The 19,462-nt window shown below is 46.5% G+C and overlaps 2 protein-coding genes across 2 annotated transcripts in view; both read right to left on the bottom strand.

Annotated features, from left to right (window-relative positions):
• The window catches only part of LOC119287004, a 13,162-nt gene extending 7,221 nt beyond the window's left edge, over positions 1-5,941 (bottom strand). The window contains exons 1-2 of the mRNA XM_037566479.1: positions 5,387-5,941; positions 2,770-2,830 (exon numbers count right to left, since the gene is read on the bottom strand). Of these exons, the coding sequence (XP_037422376.1) occupies positions 2,810-2,830; positions 5,387-5,917 (552 nt within the window). The 5' untranslated portion in view covers positions 5,918-5,941 and the 3' untranslated portion in view covers positions 2,770-2,809. The remainder of the gene's footprint in view (positions 1-2,769; positions 2,831-5,386) is intronic.
• Positions 5,942-8,109: 2,168 nt separating this feature from the next.
• Positions 8,110-10,226, bottom strand: LOC119283702 (indole-3-acetate beta-glucosyltransferase-like). The gene is made up of 3 exons (XM_037563139.1): positions 9,597-10,226; positions 8,539-9,177; positions 8,110-8,400 (listed from the first exon to the last, which is right to left on the bottom strand). Exons 1-3 carry the CDS (start codon positions 10,224-10,226, stop codon positions 8,287-8,289), a joined length of 1,383 nt encoding a protein of 460 aa, XP_037419036.1. The 3' UTR covers positions 8,110-8,286.
• Positions 10,227-19,462: the final 9,236 nt, after the last annotated feature.

Raw genomic sequence — 19,462 nt, 5'->3', positions numbered from 1 at the left:
CCTATGGCTCCTGCCGGTTGTCATACTCATCGACATGCAAGTCGTGAATCCTATTACAAGAACATGATCAATCTCATACATCACATATCATTCATCACATTCTTCTTGGCCATATCACATCACATAGCATACCCTGCAAAAACAAGTTAGACGTCCTCTAATTGTTGTTGCATGTTTTACGTGGCTGCTATGGGTTTCTAGCAAGAACGTTTCTTACCTACGCAAGACCACAACGTGATATGCCAATTGCTATTTACCCTTCATAAGGACCCTTTTCATCGAATCCGTTCCGACTAAAGTGGGAGAGACTGGCACCCGCTAGCCACCTTATGCACCAAGTGCATGTCAATCGGTGGAACCTGTCTCACGTAAGAGTACGTGTAAGGTCGGTCCGGGCCGCTTCATCCCACAATACCGTCGAAACAAGATTGAACTAGTAACGGTAAGCATATTGAACAACATCAATGCCCACAACTACTTTGTGTTCTACTCGTGCAAAGAATCTACGCAATAGACCTAGCTCATGATGCCACTGTTGGGGAACGTAGCAGAAATTCAAAAATTTTCCTACGTAACACCAAGATCTATCTATGGAGAGACTAGCAACGAGTAGAAAGGGGAGTGCATCTACATACCCTTGTAGATCGCTAAGCGAAAGCGTTCAAGTGAACGGGGTTGATGGAGTCGTACTCGTCGTGATTCAGATCACCGATGATCCTAGTGCCGAACGGACAGCACCTCCGCGTTCAACACACGTACAGCCCGGTGACATCTCCCACGCCTTGATCCAGCAAGGAGAGAGGGAGAGGTTGAGGAAGACTCCATCCAACAGCAGCACAACGGCGTGGTGGTGGTGAAGGAGCGTGGCAATCCAGCAGGGCTTCGCCAAGCACCATGGGAGAGGAGGAGGAGGGAGAGGGGCAGGGCTGCACCAACGAGAGATCAAATCGCGTGTTATGGGCAGCCCCTAGGCCTCATATATATAGGGGAAGGGGAGGGCTGCGCCCCCTTTAGGGTTTCCCACCCCAAGGGGCGGCGGCCAGCCTCCAGATGGGAAAGGGGCGGCGGCCAAGGGAGGATTCCCTCCCCCCCAAGGCACCTAGGAGGTGCCTTCCCCTCCTAGGACTCTTCCTTAGGGTTCCCCTTTGACCCTAGGCGCATGGGCCATGAGGGAAGTGGCGCCCCAGCCCACTTTGGGCTGGATCCCTTCCCACTTCAGCCCATGTGGCCCCCCGGGGCAGGTGGCCCCACCCGGTGGGCCCTCGGGACCCTTCCGATGGTCCCGGGACAATACCGATGACTCCGAAACTTGTCCCGATGGCCGAAACAGGACTTCCTATATATAAATCTTTACCTCCGGACCATTCCGGAACTCCTCGTGACGTCCGGGATCTCATCCGGAACTCCGAACAACATTCGGTAACCACATACAAGCTTCCTTTATAACCCTAGCGTCATCGAACCTTAAGTGTGTAGACCCTACGGGTTCGGGAGACATGCAGACATGACCGAGACGTTCTCCGGTCAATAACCAACAGCGGGATCTGGATACCCATGTTGGCTCCCACATGTTCCACTATGATCTCATCGGATGAACCACGATGTCAAGGACTCAATCGATCCCGTATACAATTCCCTTTGTCTAGCGGTATTTTACTTGCCCGAGATTCGATCGTCGGTATCCAATACCTTGTTCAATCTCGTTACCGGCAAGTCACTTTACTCGTTCCGTAACACATCATCCCGTGATCAACTCCTTGGTCACATTGCGCATATGATGATGTCCTACCGAGTGGGCCCAGAGATACCTCTCCGTTTACACGGAGTGACAAATCCCAGTCTCGATCCGCATAAAACAATAGATACTTTCGGAGATACGTGTAGTGCACCTTTATAGTCACCTAGTTACGTTGTGACGTTTGATACACCCAAAGCACTCCTACGATATCCAGGAGTTACACGATCTCATGGTCAAAGGAAGAGATACTTGACATTGGCAAAGCTCTAGCAAACGAACTACACGATCTTTGTGCTAATCTTAGGATTGGGTCTTGTCCATCACATCATTCTCCTAATGATGTGATCCCGTTATCAACGACATCCAATGTCCATAGCCAGGAAACCATGACTATCTGTTGATCACAACGAGCTAGTCAACTAGAGGCTCACTAGGGACATATTATGGTCTATGTATTCACACGTGTATTACGATTTCCGGATAATACAGTTATAGCATGAATAAAAGACAATTATCATGAACAAGGAAATATAATAATAATACTTTTATTATTGCCTCTAGGGCATATTTCCAACACTATTATCGGCAAGGTTTTGGATAATAAATTATATCCAGACTCGTTATTTGTCGAGAAGAGGAAATGACCAGTTTTATGCTTGTTATTTTGAGGTGACAGTATAAGAAGGCATGCTACCTAAACTGAACATGCAAGGCCCTATATTAGGAGTATCAGATCAAGAATGCATAATGAGGAGACTTCCAAGAGGAAACGGAGTCCAGCAAATCTGCAAGGTTCTCTGTAGTTTGAAACAGCTAAAACAAAACAAATGCCTCTGAATATTTTTTTTGCTCAATTTAAAAATGTTTTTTCAGTCATAGCAATAGATCCATAGCCACATGCATACTCCCAAACTACGTGTGCCTCACAGAACACAGTCCACGGAAATCAAAATGCATGAACACGGATGATTGGAACATCTACATGGTTGTACTAAAGGGTGCGGGAAAAGAGAGTAAATGTCTGCATTTACCTCGTGTGATGCTGCCACAAAATTAGACCTTCTGCATCCCCTAAAATTGGGCAAACAAGTCCTGCAAGGTTCATGACAATATTTAGAAACAGGAAGTTAATGCAGTAGACAGCTACAACATTGAAACTCTGGTACCGCGATAAAGACATATTTCTGATTACTTCTTTGATGTACAAGTACAACCAACCGCATTATCTACAGGCCATGTGCAACATTTTTGAAATAAAATTAGTGCACACAAGTCAAATTCAGGAAATGATGTGACAAGAAGTGTAGCTATTTTCACGCCACTTGGATAATGATATGTCTGGTCAAAGAGAAGTGCACACACTGACCAACCCCGAATTTAAATTTGCCAGAGGGTAAGTAAAGAACAAAGTAATCATATATGATTAGTATTATATGGCGGCAATTTCTTAATAGCATCACAAAGATCGTCTAGTTGGAAACGTTTCAATGCCATGTATCCCTGGGCCCTACAAACCATCCTCATATTCAACTGTTTTTCCCCAAGTTATACACACCTTTGAGATGGTACAAAGCTAATTCTCTACCAGTAATATTAACCAGTAACGCCACTGAGGATACACAGTTCAAGAATGGCACAATGCCACAAACAAATGACTGGCGTGAATGCCAACCTGCTTATTGCACTTCATTGGCATCTCTAGCAGCAATCAACCTAGCTTACTGGTTCTGTGTTACCGTATGTGTTTTCCTTTTCAAGCAAATGTGTAACACACCTCCAGATATAGGATATTCAGTTTATGACCACTCCAAAAAAGTTGCACAGGATGCAAGCACATATGCTAATCTGCAATTAAATATGTACCATCTTTCGTTTTCCATGTAAAACTTGAACACATGAGGCAACTATCAGCTTGTTTCCTGAACAACAATACACAATGCCTCAGAAATGTACAGTTAGTCAAAGCCAACTACGACTAGAGTGAACCTCTAGAATTTAACTTTGGCCGGAGGGTAAATAGCAAAATAATCATCTAGTATATGGTTGCTATTACGGTGGCATTTCTCAATACCATCGCAAATATCGTCTAGTTGGAGACATTTCACTCCCATGTATCCCTGGCCCTACAAGCTATCCTCGTATTTGAATGGCGCTTTTCAGTCTATACCAATCTTTGAGATGGTAGACAAAGCTAATTATCAATCAGTAGTATTAGCCATCAACACCATTGAGGATACACAGTTCAAGAATGGCACAACGCCACAAACAGAAGACTAACATGAATGTCAACTTGCTTATTGCACTCCATTGATATCTCTATCAGTAAATGTGTAACACATCTCAATATAGAATATATCCTGTTTATGACCACTCTACAAAAGTTGCACAGGATGCAATCACATATGCCAACCTGCAATTAATTATGTCCCTATCTTTCGTTTTCCATTTAAAATCCTATCAGCCTGTTTCCCAATCAGCAATATGCAGTACCTCAGAAATGTACAGTTAGTCCAAGCCAACTACCACTGGAATAAGCCTGACACAAGTCGTCCACAAAACTAAGAGTAATATTAACCAAGCATCCCTGGGCCCTACAACCTATCTCATATTCAAGTGGTGTTTTCCAGTCTACACATCATTGAGATGGTACCAAGCCAATTTTCTATTAGTAATATTAACCAGTAACACCATTGAAGATACACAGTTCAAAAATGGCTCTGACACGAATGTCAACCTGCTTATTGCACTTCATTGACATCTCTACCAGCAATCAACCTTGCTTACTGGTTCTGTATTACCGTATGTTTTCTCCTTTTCAAGTAAATGTGTAACACGTCTCTCAATATAGGATATCTAGTTTATGACCACTCTAGAGAAGTTGCACAGGATGCAAACACATATGCTAATCTGCAATCAAATATGTCCCATCTTTCGTTTTCCATGTAAAACTTGAACACATGAGGCAACTATCAGCCTGTTTCCCGAACAGCAATACACAGTGCCTCAGAAATGTACAGTTAGTCAAAGCCAACTACCACTGGAGTGAGCCTCCAGAAAGAACACAAGTCCTCCACAAAGCCAAAGAGTGCTACGGTGAACTGATAGGTCAATTTGTGCAAACACACATGCTCATCTGCAATTAATTATGTTATCAGTCAGCTTGTTTCCCAATCAGCATTACACAGTACCTCAGAAATATACAGTTACTCCGAACCAACACGAGAGTAAGCCTCTAGAAATGTACAGTTACTCAGAACCAACTGTCACTCTAGAAAACTTGCACAGGATGAGGATGCAACCACACATGCTAATCTGCAATTAATTATGTCCCATCTATCGTTTTCCATGTAAAATCTGAACAGAGGAGGCGACTATCAGCTCGTTCCTCCTTCAGCGTTACGCAGTACCTAAGAAATGTACATCTAGTCAAAGCCAACTACCACTGGAGTAAGCCTCTGGAAAGATCACAAGTCGCCCACAAAACTAAGAGTGCTACTAAGATGAATCGATGGCTCAATTTATGATCTAATAATCGGGACTAAAATTACCAACTAAGAGTGCTAGTATCCATCCAGTAAACCAAAATTCAGCAACCCGTGGAATTCAATCAAACAGCTCAACGGAGCAGAGGGGCGGAGTGCATCGGACCTGGAACCAAGCGGCGGCGGCGGCGAGCGCGGAGGAGAGGCGGCACCGCCTCCTCCGCTTGCCGGCCTCGCAGGCGTGGACGGACTGGAAGTCGGCGGCGGGCAGCTTGCGGGTGATCCAGCCGATGTCGAGGTAGACGAAGCGCGGGGGCGGGGGCAGGTCGACCTTGACGCGGACGACGCTGAACCAGACGAGGAAGCGGCGGACCTGCACGCCCTCCAGCTGGGTGAGGGAGCCGTAGCGGAGCACGCCCGTGACGCGGGGCTCGAAGTAGGTGAGGTACTCGAAGTGGACGTAGCAGGGGCCCGCGAGGTCGACGGCGAGGCTGCCGTTGCCGGCGAGCGAGAAGGCGGTGACGTTGGCCGGGAAGACGCCCGGGGGGAGGCCGAAGAGCGGGAGGAGCTCGTAGATGGTCTTGTTCCTCCCCGGCGCGGGAGTCGGGGTCGGGGTCGGGGGCTCGGCCGGCGCCGCCGCCGCCGCCGCGCCGGCGAGGAGGAGGAGGAGGAGGGGGAGGAGGGAGATGGGCGGCATCGGGGGAGGGGGGAGGGAGAGGAAAACTCAGAAATACTGCGTTTATTTTTCGTCTCTCTCTCGAAGAGTCCGGATGGGTTTGGGTTTTATGGCCTTTGGTCAACTTGGTTGGGTTTGCTTTTCGAATTGTGGTTCTCCAATCCAAGCCGTGAAATGGCTTCAAGCAACGAAATTGGAGGCTCGGATCCGCTGGGGGATATACACCGTTTCTGCTTAAACAACGGGGGAAAGATGCTTTAGACCCTAACCACCCTTCTCCGTTCCATGTTAGTTGTTTCTGAAATAAATGTATCTAGATGTACTTCGGTGCTACATACATCCGTTTGAACGACAATTAATATGGAACAGATGGAGTGGATTATAGCGACACACAACGAATGTAGATTTTTGAGCATATGCACCCTGGCCTCGCTATCCTAGCCGCTCAATGTTACTTTGAGATCTGCGCTACACAACCAACTTACTACATGTAAATTTCTATTTTTTTTTGTTTCTCACATATAAAACATGTCTTGTACTTCAAACTTTGCAGCACAACAAAGCTTTCTACCTAGAAATGTGGGATAAAACTTTCAGATTTTTTGGTCCAACGTCTCTCCCTATATATATATATATATATATAAAATAATAAAAGGGTTATTGCTTCTGGTCGACCGTCATTGAAATTGTTCCCGAAGTTACAAAATATTACCCACTATGCCACCTATAAATTAAGAAAACGATTCGTTTTTCAAAAACACGCCAGGTTCGTTTCAGATACGCTGATACACTTATATGAAGTGAGCACCGAAACAGCGCAGTGGCTAAGGTGCTGGTCTTCTACACGGGAGAGCGGGGTTTGATCCGTGGTACTCCTCCCCTTTTTTCTTCACATCTCATACTCCCCGCATGGTAATGGCCCGGTCGTGACGCCCCTATTTTTATTTTTTTGTTTTTCCTTTATCATTTTTGTTTTTTGTTTTCCTTTTTAAATTAATTGGGGATTTCCAAAAATCATTTTTTTAAGTTACGAGTTTTCAATTTTTTTATCAAGAAATCATAAAATGTTCATGATTTATAAAAACTGTTCACATATTATAAAGAAATTACATGATTTAAAAAAGTGAAATAAACAATTTCTGTGAAATAAAAAATGTTCATGATTTTTTAAAAAATGATCGTGTATTCAAAACATATTCGGTAATTTGAAAAAAATGGCAATGAAATTTTGAAAATATTCACAAAAAAGTTGTGAGTTTTGAAAATTCCATGGAAAAATCGTAAAATGTTCATGATTTCAAAAAACTGTTCACCTATTATAAATAAATTACATGATTTCAAAAAAATGTAAGTGAAATAAACAATGCCTGTGAAATAAAAAGTATACATGATTTTTAAAAAATGATCGCGTATTCAAAACATATTCGGTTATTTAAAAAAATGACCATGAAATTTTTGAAAATATTCATAAAAATTAAAACAGATCCATAAATAACGAACAAAATAAACCGCCGCGTACGTAGAGGTTTTATTAGGGGATCTGTAGAGGTTGTGTTACGATTTTATTTAGTCCCCCGTGCGTCGGGTTAGAAAAATGTTTCCGTATTCGCGCCCCAAAATATTCACACAACTTACTATGGGTTCGTTTCTATAAGCTATATAAAAATGACTAAATGTTTATTTTGCCTCCATACATAACTATGTATATTCTCGTATCACAATTTTACAGGTTATGGAAAACACCGTTACGCTAAGTCAAGGCGAGACACATTATTCATCAATCTAGCTCAGGCATGGTCCATCAAATGCAGTTTGCTCAGTCAAAAAAATATATTTCGTTGTGGCTCCTTACAAAATCAAATCGTTATGAGACCATCACATTTTCAGTTTTTAAAATGACTTTTTAAAAGTCCATTATCTCATCATGACATCATTAAGACATAGTTTGTGAAATGACATTTAAAAGTCCTTATCTCATCTTGACATTTGATTTGACTTTTTTTATCTCTACCACATCTGCATAATCTGATTGTTTTCTCACGTTGCAACCCACGGGCATATCTGCTAGTAAATACTAACAAAGATAATTTAATCAAACATGTCTCATTTTGTATATTTATGATTGACGAAAAAATCGCAAAGTTTCATCCCACATTCTAGTTAGAAGGCTTTGTTGCGCTGCAAAGTTTGAAGTTAAAAAAAAACTACTTGCATGAATCACGATGCGGAAATTGAAGGGCTAGACAGAAAGGGCCCGGACGCACATATGCTCCTGCCCCCCGAGAAGCAAGCAAGGACTCCATGCAAAAGCTCCAGCGAAACCACACCACGACGAAGTGATGCAGATCGACGAGACGAGACCATGCATGCCAGATACAGTGAGACTTTCTTCACTTCTCCCCGGCGCTAGCCCGCGGATAGTCCACGAACTCGTCCAGGTTCTGGTCGGAGCTGCCGCCGGGCGCGACCGCGGCGCGTGCGGCCTCGCTCCACCGACGCGCGGCCTCGCGCGGGGAAGGTTCGAACTCCGTGGCACCATCGTCCATGACGGCGCACACGAACTCCAAGAAATCCCCCAGTTTCTTGTCGGAGGCGCCGCCGGGCGCGATCACCACCCGCGCCGCGTCTCCCAGACGCCGTGCCGCCGCGCGGGCGGAAGCCGCCCTGCCGTCCTCGTATTCCATGACGGCGCGCACGCACTGCTCGATCTCGCCTCGCGGGAACACCCCCGCGGACGCGTCGCGGCGCGCGCGCACGCCGGCGCCCCACGCCTCCTCGATGAGCCGGGCGTTGATCGGCTGGTCGGTCCACAGCGGCAGCGCCGCCATCGGCACCCCGAAGCCGAGCGCCTCCAGCGTGGAGTTCCAGCCGCAGTGCGTGACGAAGCAGCCCACGGCGCGGTGCGCCAGGACGTCCAGCTGCGGGCTCCAGCGCACGACGAGCGCGTCGCCCGACGCCGTCGCCGCGTCCAGCAGGTGGCGCGGGAGCTGCGCCTCCTCGCCGGCCCTGACGACCCACAGGAACGGCTTGCCAGCCGCCAGGGGGCCGCGGGCCAGCTCCTCCATCTGGGAGGCGCCGATGGACGCGTTGCTGCCGAAGGAGACGTAGACGACGGAGCGCGACGACCTGGCGTCCAGCCACTTGATGCAGGTGTCCTCCGGGTCGAGCAGGTTGGCGCCGTAGGTGAAGCGGTCGACGTCCCCGGAATCATCGGCGGCCGGCAGAGGAACGCACGGCCCTATGGTTCGGACCTTGAAGTGGCGCTTCAGCCCATCCAGAACCTGACAACAGAAAGAAACACCAACCCACTTTAAGCCCAACTCATGTGACTCATTTTAAGCCCATCAAATATGTCTAAGATCCATCTCAAAAAGAAAAGAAAAAACTCAAAAGTTTCTAAAAAATGGTAAAACAAAACTCAAAAAGAAGGAAAACCCAGAATAAATAGAAAGATGGAACCTGTAGAAGTTTCTAAATTTTCATTCAAAATTTCCCCACGTGCAGTTTCGCTCTTTCCGGAAACTTTTTCAGGGTGGCTCAACTTAATATGGAGCTAGGAATGAAATCTCACAAATCGAAAGTTCAATTTTCACGGATCATGTTCCTTGATCTGAACTTCAATATGCAACTAATGAATATCTTTTTTTTTTGGATAAAAACATCAGCATTTGGAACCAAAAAAGTTTCTCGATCTTACTACCTCATACTCCAACTCATCGAACGAGTTGACGAGAACCCAGCCCCCCACGTCTCGATCAGCGAACTGGGCGAGCGCGGGGGCGGTGAGCGCCGGGTACGGCGCGTCATGGAACACGAAGGACGGGAACTCCGACCTCTCCAGCCCCGGCAACCCGGCGAATGGCTCGCTCCTGACCCCCGCGTTGTCTCCCGGCGGCGGCGCGTCCAGCAGCCCGGAGTTGATGTAGTAGTACACGGCGCTCGCCGCGCACGACTGGGTGGAGAAGGGTACGGTCGGCAGACCCAGCCCCCATGCTGTGCGCGCCACCCAGTGCATGAACGAGCCGTACACCACATGCGTGAAGTGGCCTTCCTCGATGAGCGCGGCCAAGGACGCCGACCCACTGGACTCCAGCCTCTCCACATACTCGCCGACGCTTGCCGCCGACGGGAGGCCGCCCTCATCGTGGCCATCGGAGATGGACTCGACGCGCACCGGGCCGGCATCGAACCGGACAGTTCTGGCGATGAAGCGGGTGACGACGAGGGCGGCGGGCACGCCCTTGGACGCCAGCCTCTTGGCGAACTGTAGCATGGGGTTTATGTGGCTTTGGCACGGGTAGGGCACGAGCAAGACATTGCCCATGGACATGGTTGGTTCTTGGTTGCTTGCTTGCTAATGCCAAATTGACAATGTTACCGCGGATCAGATCAGATCACCCAATTATATAACATGCGACGGGTAATAACATGCATATGGTGAAAAATGGAGGAGGTTTATTGCTCTGTTCTGGCACCATTAATTCCAATAACTCCCTTCTTTTTTTAGTAGAAAACACAAGGCCTGTATTGACAAAGAGTTTATCCATGCATTGGTCGGATGTATGCCATTCTGCTTATGGAAAACGTGGGAAATATGTGCAAATCAGCACGTTTCGCTTTTTTATGGGTGAAAAATGTATTACTCAATTCGAAAATCTACCTTCTAAGCGAGCAAACTTAGCTAAACTATCACTAACCTTATTTTAGCTACGAACGATATGAGTGATACACGATTCATGAATGCACATAAGTTATCTAATCTCCTTGATAAGCGATGCATAGATTGATCTATCCACCTCTTTTGCCTGGATCATCTTCACTGCAATAAGGGAGTCCATCTCGATTGCAACTGGAAGCTCAGTTCTCTGGATAGCCAATGACAGATCCTCCATACACGCACATAGTTCAGCTTCGAGGGATTCACAACAAGAGAAAGGTTGCCTGCATGATGAGAAAATAATAGCACCTTTATCATCTCTCAAAACCACACCGGCACCTGCTGAATCATCGTCCGCAAATGAGCCATCAGTACATAAATTTACCCAGCCAACAATTGGAGCTCTCCATGTGGGTACAGTACTTATGAACACATGCGGTCTATTGGTGCCTGTATCATATGTGATGATCGATTTTCCCTTGCTTTTATCTAAAGGGAGATCTGTCTTAATGCTAATAAGGGAGTCAAGGTAACTCACCAAGAAACGACTAGAAGCTTCCATGGGCGGTGGAGGTTTATTATGTACCACCTCATTCCGGATATGCCAAGCCCGCCATAACAACATGAGAAGCATAGAACGTTCAATTTCCGGAAGAGGTTCTAACGCACCAGTATTGAGCATCGTAGAAATACTTGGCAATGTCCAAACTCCAGCCATTGTATCCCATAGTACACGTGAAAAGGTGCATCGGCAAAGGGTATGAAAACTATCTTCAGTTTCAGTTGCACATATAGGACAAACTTCGCTAGTCTCAATTCCACGAACATATTTATTCTTCCAGGTTGGCAATGAATTAGTAGCAACTCGTCATGCAAAGTTGCGAACTGTTTGGGGAACATCCGATGACCAGATTAGTTGCCGGCAAGAACGACGCCCATCTGGTCTGTAGCTGGAGCCTGTTGCTGACCCCCTATGCGCTTCATCAAAGCCTAGTTGATAAGCACTTTTTACTGTAAATATACCGTATTTGTCAGGACCCCATGCCAAGGTGTCATCATCCAACCTGGGCGAGGCAGGCCCTAATCTTTATTATCTCTGCTACGTCCGCCGGTACAAAGTAGTTTTGCAGTAAAGCCCGATTCCACGAGCCATTATCGTTAAGTAATTCCGAGACAAAACGAATTCTGCACCTCCCTTGAGACGTGATGGGTTTATAGGAGTAGGGAGTGGAATCCAACTATCTCGCCAAACTCGAATACTCTGTCCGTTACCCACCCGCCAGATGAGTCCTGTCTTCAAAAGATCAAGACCATAACTAATGGCATGCCAGGAAGATGACGCATTGCCTGAAAAAACGGTGTCCTCAAAATTACCATCCGGGTAGTATATAGCCTTTAAAACTTGTGCACACAAACTATCCGTTTTAGAGATCAAACGCCAAGCTTGTCGAGCTAGCAAAGCTGTTGGGGAACGTAGTAATTTCAAAAAAATTCCTACGCACACGCAAGATCATGGTGACGCATAGCAACGAGAGGGGAGAGTGTTGTCCACGTACCTTCTAGACCGAAAGCGGAAGCATTAGCACAACGCGGTTGATGTAGTCGTACGTCTTCACGATCCGACCGGTCAAGTACCGAACGCACGACACCTTCGAGTTCAGCACACGTTCAGCCCGATGACGTCCCTCGAACTCCGATCCAGCCGAGTGTTGAGGGAGAGTTTCGTCAGCACGACGGCGTGGTGACCGTGGTCACTGTGAGGAGCACCTCCTTTGTGAGGTTGCTCAGCAGGTAGCCAAGGACCTGCTGGTCGTCCCGGACCCAGATTGGATGGAGAGGGTTGGGCGTTGAAGTCTCATTGCCTTCCTTGGTGGTGACGAGGAGCTTTGCCGGCTCCGGCTGGGTGCCGTCGACGTAGCCGAAGACCCCGGCGCCACGCAGTTGGGGTATGATCGGCGTGCGCCATAGCACGTATTTCATGCGGGATAGCTTCTCGGTGACCTGTCCATTGAGACTAGGCAGGGAGGAAGCGCCAGAGGAGGAAGACATGGTGCGGCTTCGACACAGGTGGTTCTGGTAGCTAGATGAGTTGAAGAAGAGGGGCTCTGATTACCATGTGCGAGCGGTAAACGTCTTACCCTTGTCGAGGGCGACATGTCCATGTTATATAGTAGGGGAGCCAAAACCCTAGATGGCTTTACACATGCGGTTTGAGAGAGTGATAAGGGAGAATCTAAGATACATCTTGAGAAATAAGAAAGAGGGAGATGGTTATAAGAATGTCTCATACAACTACCTCCTAGCCTTATCTCTAATATGTACCGAACATATATCTCGTGACACATATAATGATGTTTGACATGCGCTGGATGGATCATCAGTCAGAAAGAAAGTCTGACTCAACACAACAGGCTCGTTGATTGTCACTGACAAGCACGTTTTCGTTGTTTCGCTGGCGTCTCGTGAATTTTTAAACTGTGATGATCAGTCGTTGATTTGCTCACTGATCGATCAGGCGCGTGCTTCACTTGTAGACTAGCCAATGAGAATCCCTTCTCTTCGTGAACGTGCAATATATTATTGGCAACAAGTCATCGAGAAACGAATCAGGAAACTATTTGAAAGAGACCGGAGCCAGGTTCAGTTCAGGGTTGGTACAATCATGCTATACGCTAAACACTAATTAGCAGATCTCTCTCTCTTCAGTGAATACAGAACTAGAGATAAACCGGCGGATAAGTCAAGTTCGCGACCACCCAACGGCTGCGTTGCACGTTGCTGGTTGGGCTGGACCAATTAGCAAAGGTTGAAATAGGAAACCAACCTATGACTGTATGGTTAGGAGGGCTATATCTCAGCCCATCAAGGCTTAAATCCTAGACTTGATACTGGCGTTTGTATTTTCTTTGACTTATTTTAGGCAATCCGATAATGTGTGTTCAATGAAAGGAGATGTTTTCGTTGACTACGATGGCTCAGTGGCGACTTCGTCAATCTCAAGATGATATGCTAACTCAGTCTCACGATGGTGCTCATAGAAATAAGACATGTGTGCATGCATGCATAAAGATGAGTGTACGTATGGATGAAAGTCTATATCTCTACCGTGTTAAAAAATAAACAAAGGTTGAAATAGCAACACACATCGCACTCGCTTGTCCAAGCCCAACGGTGGATAGCATCCTACGAGTTCCTGTCCGAGCCTCGTCGGTTGCAGCATCCACTAGTGTAGAACCGGGCAATAGCACCGGTTCGTAAGGCCCTTTAGTGCCGGTTTAGGAACCGGCACTAAAGTTTCGGCACTAAAGGCCCCCCCCCTTTAGTACCGGTTCAGCACGAACCGGTGCTAAAGGGCAACCACGTGGCACGAGCCAGCTCCGGGGGCCGGGAGCCCTTTAGTACCGGTTGGTAACACCAACCGGTACTAAAATGTTTGGGATTTTTTTGGTTTTATGATTTCTTTTTCATTTAATTTTGTGTTTTCCATTTTAATTCTTTTTCGTTTGCTAGTATTTTACGGTACTACACATTGTATATGTTATGCATATATATATATATATATATATCATCAATGTCTCACAAACCATATTAATTCACACATACACACATGTATAGCTATATACAATTTCTCCTACATATGCATGTTGCCTTCGGAGCCAGTGGTATTAGCCTAATTGGTGCTTTCGGAGCACGATGACAATTGGAAGTGGTTCATGACCTGGTCGATGGGGGCGGTAGCGGGTAATAGTATTCTCCCTTCGGATTTATGACCTGGTCGAGCAAAAATCCCGCTATTTCCTCTTGAAGTGCTTCTACGCGCTCCGTTTGTAGGAGTTTGTCCCGCACCTCTTTGAACTGTTAAGAAGGAGATCAATATGCATGTGTATTAGTTGTGTGACTAGATATCGATAATGGTGTAAAAATTGTGAATAGTGTTCTGACAAGCGTACCCATTCCTGTCTTTAAGATCTGCTTCTTTCGGACGCCATCATGCGAATGTTTTCGCAAACGCAGAATGCACACAGATCAGTCCCCTGCGCCTGCTTCAGGGCCTTTATTACGAGAATGAAATTTAATTTGATCAGATAATAATTAATCAAGCATGATAATTAAAGAGATGGCAGCTAGCTAGCTAGCTAGCTAGTACTACTTAATTACTTACCTTGGGTCGAAACCATTTCAGCTGTGGTTTTCATTCGCCTTCCGTGACGCTGATGAACCTTGCCCAAGCCCAGCCCGCCGACAAAGAAAATGAATAAAGGGGTTATTAAATAGTTCATATCATGAAATGACGAACTAAATAGGCCGAGATATATAGTTAATAATGATTGAAATTACCTGTTGACTATCCCAAACAAGATGTTATAGTCACTATTTGCTTTGAGTAGCGAGTCCAGTATTTCAACTGTTCCGGCGTCAACTTTAATGATACACAAGATCCAGTGAAATCTGCATGCACACACGTTTGCATGTCTTAATTAAGCGGGCATATGTAAGCAAAAACATGTAGCTAGCTAGTAGGCAAAAACAGAGAATTTGTAGTACAAGAAAGTGTGACTCACTGAAAGTTGTAAGGAAGTAGTATATATTCATTGTATTTGAGGTGCTTCAAGAACTCTAGCATGCTGTCCTCTACCTCTTTTTCATGATGCTTGTTTATTTTCCATGTGTATTCATTAACGGTGTTTGGGTCAATGAACCCAATGCCATAGCGTCCACCTTTTCTCATTTCATACATCTTCATCCTGCATAATACCACAGAAAAGAATATAGTGAGGCTAATTACAGGTAATGATTGATCAAAAGGATCAATACAGCTAGCTTGAGACTTAAATTACAGAAAGAAATCACTTACAGACAATAGCAACTGACGATAGATTTGTCGAGTGTGTCTTGATTGTATAACTGAAACAGTTCAGAATACTCAACGGCCACAGCTTTCTCATGGTAGTAATCATCCTTCTTGACATACACCATGATGGACTCTCGATTGGATCTCTTGGTAATGTCCATGTACCATTGATGCAATTCATACATTCTCGTTGGGAGCTTGTTGACATCTTCTGGCTCGACCAAAGGTTGGCCCCGGACATATTTCCGTTTTATTTCCTCCTCTGTAATCCCAGGCATGTCCTCGATCTCGAGGAGTTGTCCAACAGTGATCTTGAGTTCTTCAGCCTGCATTATATGCTCCTGGGTTATTGCCACATCGCCCACCTCGGGAACGTAAACTGTTTGGCCACAATAATATTGGGCGCGCGTACTGTCACGTGTTGTTGGCGACACAACAAGCGGGGGGATCGATTGCGCCGCCTGTTTTCCCAGCTGGGCAACGGTTTTCCCGCATTTTTTGACAGCTGCTTGTTGTTTGCTCGAGCTCGAGCTCACCTCCTTCTGTAGATGTCGTCGATGTAACTTCCTGATGTGGCGCTCATAGTCTGTGTCAACAGGCTTAGGAGCTGGTGGTTGAGCCATACGAATGAAGTGGTCAACTACTTTCACAGGCACTTTCTCCCTTGGCGGCGGTGGCGGTTTCGGTCCAAAATGGGCGTCGACTTCTGCCCACACTATGGCATTGGTTTGCTCCTCGGTCCTGTCGTAAGCCCTCACAGGAAGAGGAGTAGTGAGGTTTGGACCATATTTATATCGCTTGCCTCCGCCTGTACTTCCTGTACTATGACCTCGACTCGTACCGCTACGCACCATAGCTACGGGGTGTCTCTTCTGCGATTGCTGAGGCGGCGGAGACAGCTGACGGGGCTGAGTTGGACGAGGAGGAGTGGCCTGAAGCTGTGCCGGACTTGGAGGAGGAGTGGCCTGAGGTTGTACCGGACTTGGAGGAGGAGTGGACGTCTGACGCTGTGTCGGACTTGGAGGAGGAGTGGCCTGACACTTTGCCGGACTTGGAGGAGGAGGAGTGGCCTCACGCGTTGGTGGACTTGGAGCGGGAGTCTGCTGACTCGGTGGCGGACTTCGACGAGGAGTCGGGTGACGCGGTGTCGGTGGCCTTTGAAAGATGATGCAATCCTTTCTCCATAGGATGACATGATGTATGGCCTCTCCCAATGTGTGCTTGTCGTCACCTCCAGGAATGTCAAGCTGTAGCTCCGAATATGGGTCCACCACCTCATCAACCAAGACACGAGCATAGCCCGCTGGAATCGGGTTGCAACGGAAGGTTGCCTCAGGGGAATTTGAAAAAGCAACGGCGTCCGCCACCTTCATGGATATGTTCTTCATTTTGAAGTGTAGCTCGCAGTTAGTGTTCTTCGTGATGGCATCCACGGGGTATCTATCCAGCACTGCGTCGTCCGGGGCGGAACCCACGCTGCTTCTCGGCATGGATGTGGCGGTGCTATCCAATGCTGGATCATCCGCTAGCTGCTGCAGATGCTGAGACCCCCTTTGCTGGCTAAGTGAGTCGATCTGCTCCTGCTGCCGCTGGAATTTAACTGCCAATTCCGCTTGACTTGCTTCTAGGCCTTGAAGGCGTTCATAGTCCCGCTTCCTCTGCTCCTCCTCCATCTTCCTCTTCTTCTCCTCCGCAATCTTCTTTCTCGCACGGGTTCTGTAGTCGGCGTTCCAGTCCGAAAACCCCTCATACCACGGAATAGCGCCCTTGCCTCGTGTTCTTCCCGGGTGTTCAGGATTTCCCAGGGAACGCGTAAGCTCGTCGTTCTCTCTGTTGGGCTGGAACACCCCCGATCGAGCCTCTTCTATTGCAACAAGTAGCGCATCGTCGGCTCCGTTCAGACATGCCTTCGTCGAAACATTGCCTGTCTTCGGGTCCAACTCCCCTCCATGCGCATAGAACCAAGTCCTGCACCTGGGGGGCCAGCTCTTAGTAACCGGAGTGACACTTGCATCCTCCATCTCTTTCTCAGACTTATCCCACTTAGGCATTGCCACCGCGTAGCCACCTGGCCCCAGCTTATGGAACTTATCCTTTTTTCGGCATTCTTCTTGTTTATTCTCGACCGTTCCTTAGCTAATTCCGAATCCTTGAATTTCACGAAATCGTCCCAATGAGCACTTTGATTCTCTAGTATCCCCTCGGATACTGGAGTCTTCCTTCCTCCCTTGGCGTACTTCTCCCACGTCGTTCTCTTGTGGTTCTTGAATGCAACCGCCATCTTCCTAAAAGCAGCGTCCTTGACTTTCTGCACATCTGCTTCTGTGAAATGATCTGGTAGGGTGAAATGTTCCATGAGAGTATCCCAAAGCAGTTTTTTTTGATTCTCGTCGACAAAAGTAACATTTGGACGTGGCTTTGCTGGCTTTCTCCATTCTTGAAGGGAGATCGGGAGTTGGTCCTTCACAAGAACTCCGTACTGACGAACGAACTTGTCCGCAATCTTCTTAGGCGCTAATGGTTCGCCATTAGGTTTGAATGCCTCGATATTGTACTTTACGTCCTCCTTCAACTTTTTGTTCGGGCCTCGTTTCGTCCTTTTGCCTGAAGATTTGCTCGATCCGGATGGCTGAAAGAAGAAAGATCGATTCGTTAATATATCTTCAACTCATTTAAAACATGCGATGATCACCAGATTCCTGCTTATATAAATATATATACCTCGCCGGTGTTTGTTGTTTCAGGATCAACATGTTCTTCGTCGTAGTTCATGACTTCATCTTCTCGGTCGTCGCGATCGAATATCATATTACCCTCTCCGGTGTCGTTTAGAAATTCGGAGCCGTCAAAATCTTCTTCATTCTGATCATCATCTGGCCCGCGTATGATATCGAACATGGTCTGTTCTCTCTCTCTGTCGGTATTGTCCGCCATAGCTTTTATTTAACTATGCCAAAAGAAATATAAAACAATTTAGTATAATCTCGAATAATAGATATAATCTCGAATACATCGTCTCGAATAATAGATATAATCTCGAATATATCGTTTCGAATAATAGATATAATCTCGAATACATTGTCTCGAATAATAGATATAATCTCGAATACATCGTCTCGAATAATAGATTTAATCTCGAATACATCGTCTCGAATAATATATAATATTGAATAGTACATCACTGGCTAGGCGGTAGACACCCAAAGAGAAGGAACCCTCACAGGATCATAGCTGAAGTGAGATCCCTGAAGAAACTGCCAGTTATTGGAGAACCTGCCACCCTCTAACGCAACCATGTAGCGATGGACGTGCTCGTCCTCCTCCCTGACACGACGACGTACCACCTCCGGCGGAGCCGGCTCCCTCCGCACCGAAACTGGCCCACGCGAACGCCACCAAATGAGATCAGGGTCGACGACGGGACCCGGGGCCGGGTTCCTCATCAAGCGGCGCGCCCCTCCAGGCAGCACCTCCCAGTGCCAGCCCGGCGGAGCCCAGTCCCGGACATGGGTCAGCTGGACGTCGTCGCGGACGTGTCGACGGCGAGGATGCGGGCCGGGCATCATCGACAACAAATACTAGCTATATGCCCGCAAAAAGTAACATTTTTTTAATGATTGGATTTTGATAACTAAAATTTCTAACATTTCTATATAACACTAATTATGCTATCATTGCATATGTCAAAATTCTATATGCTATTTCATACTAATTAAGCATCTAACACTAAAAACAGAAAACACAACTTTTATACATCCATTAAAAAACTGAAAAACAACATTATATAAAAAGTTTCCATACTAATTAAACACTAATTATATCCATCTAACATGCATTCATACATATATACTAGTGAAAAAATAATAATCTAAAAAATCTAAACTAATTAAACATACAAAATACGTATATACTAATATATGCATGCATTAATTCATACATATGTACGTGTGTGTGTGTGTGTGTGTGTGTGTTCATCATGCTTGTCTGTGTGTGTATGGGCTCGGGGAGGGGCGGCGCCCATGGTGGCCGCCGGGGGCGAGGGAGAGGGTTAGAGGGG

The sequence above is a fragment of the Triticum dicoccoides genome, chromosome 4A, assembly GCF_002162155.2.
Source record: "Triticum dicoccoides isolate Atlit2015 ecotype Zavitan chromosome 4A, WEW_v2.0, whole genome shotgun sequence".
NCBI lineage: Eukaryota > Viridiplantae > Streptophyta > Magnoliopsida > Poales > Poaceae > Triticum > Triticum dicoccoides.
Note: the sequence above shows the minus strand (reverse complement) of the source record. Positions and strands in the feature narration are given on the sequence as shown.

Excerpts from the sequence above, each read along its gene's own strand:
- LOC119283702 (XM_037563139.1), bottom strand. The coding sequence starts at position 10,226 with ATGTCCATGGGCAATGTCTTGCTCGTGCCCTACCCGTGCCAAAGCCAC. Across the intron at positions 9,178-9,596 it reads TCGATGAGTTGGAGTATGAG|GTTCTGGATGGGCTGAAGCG; the intron begins GTAGTAAGATCG and ends TTCTGTTGTCAG. Across the intron at positions 8,401-8,538 it reads CGGCTTCCGCCCGCGCGGCG|GCCGCGCGTCGGTGGAGCGA; the intron begins GCACGGCGTCTG and ends TCCCCGCGCGAG.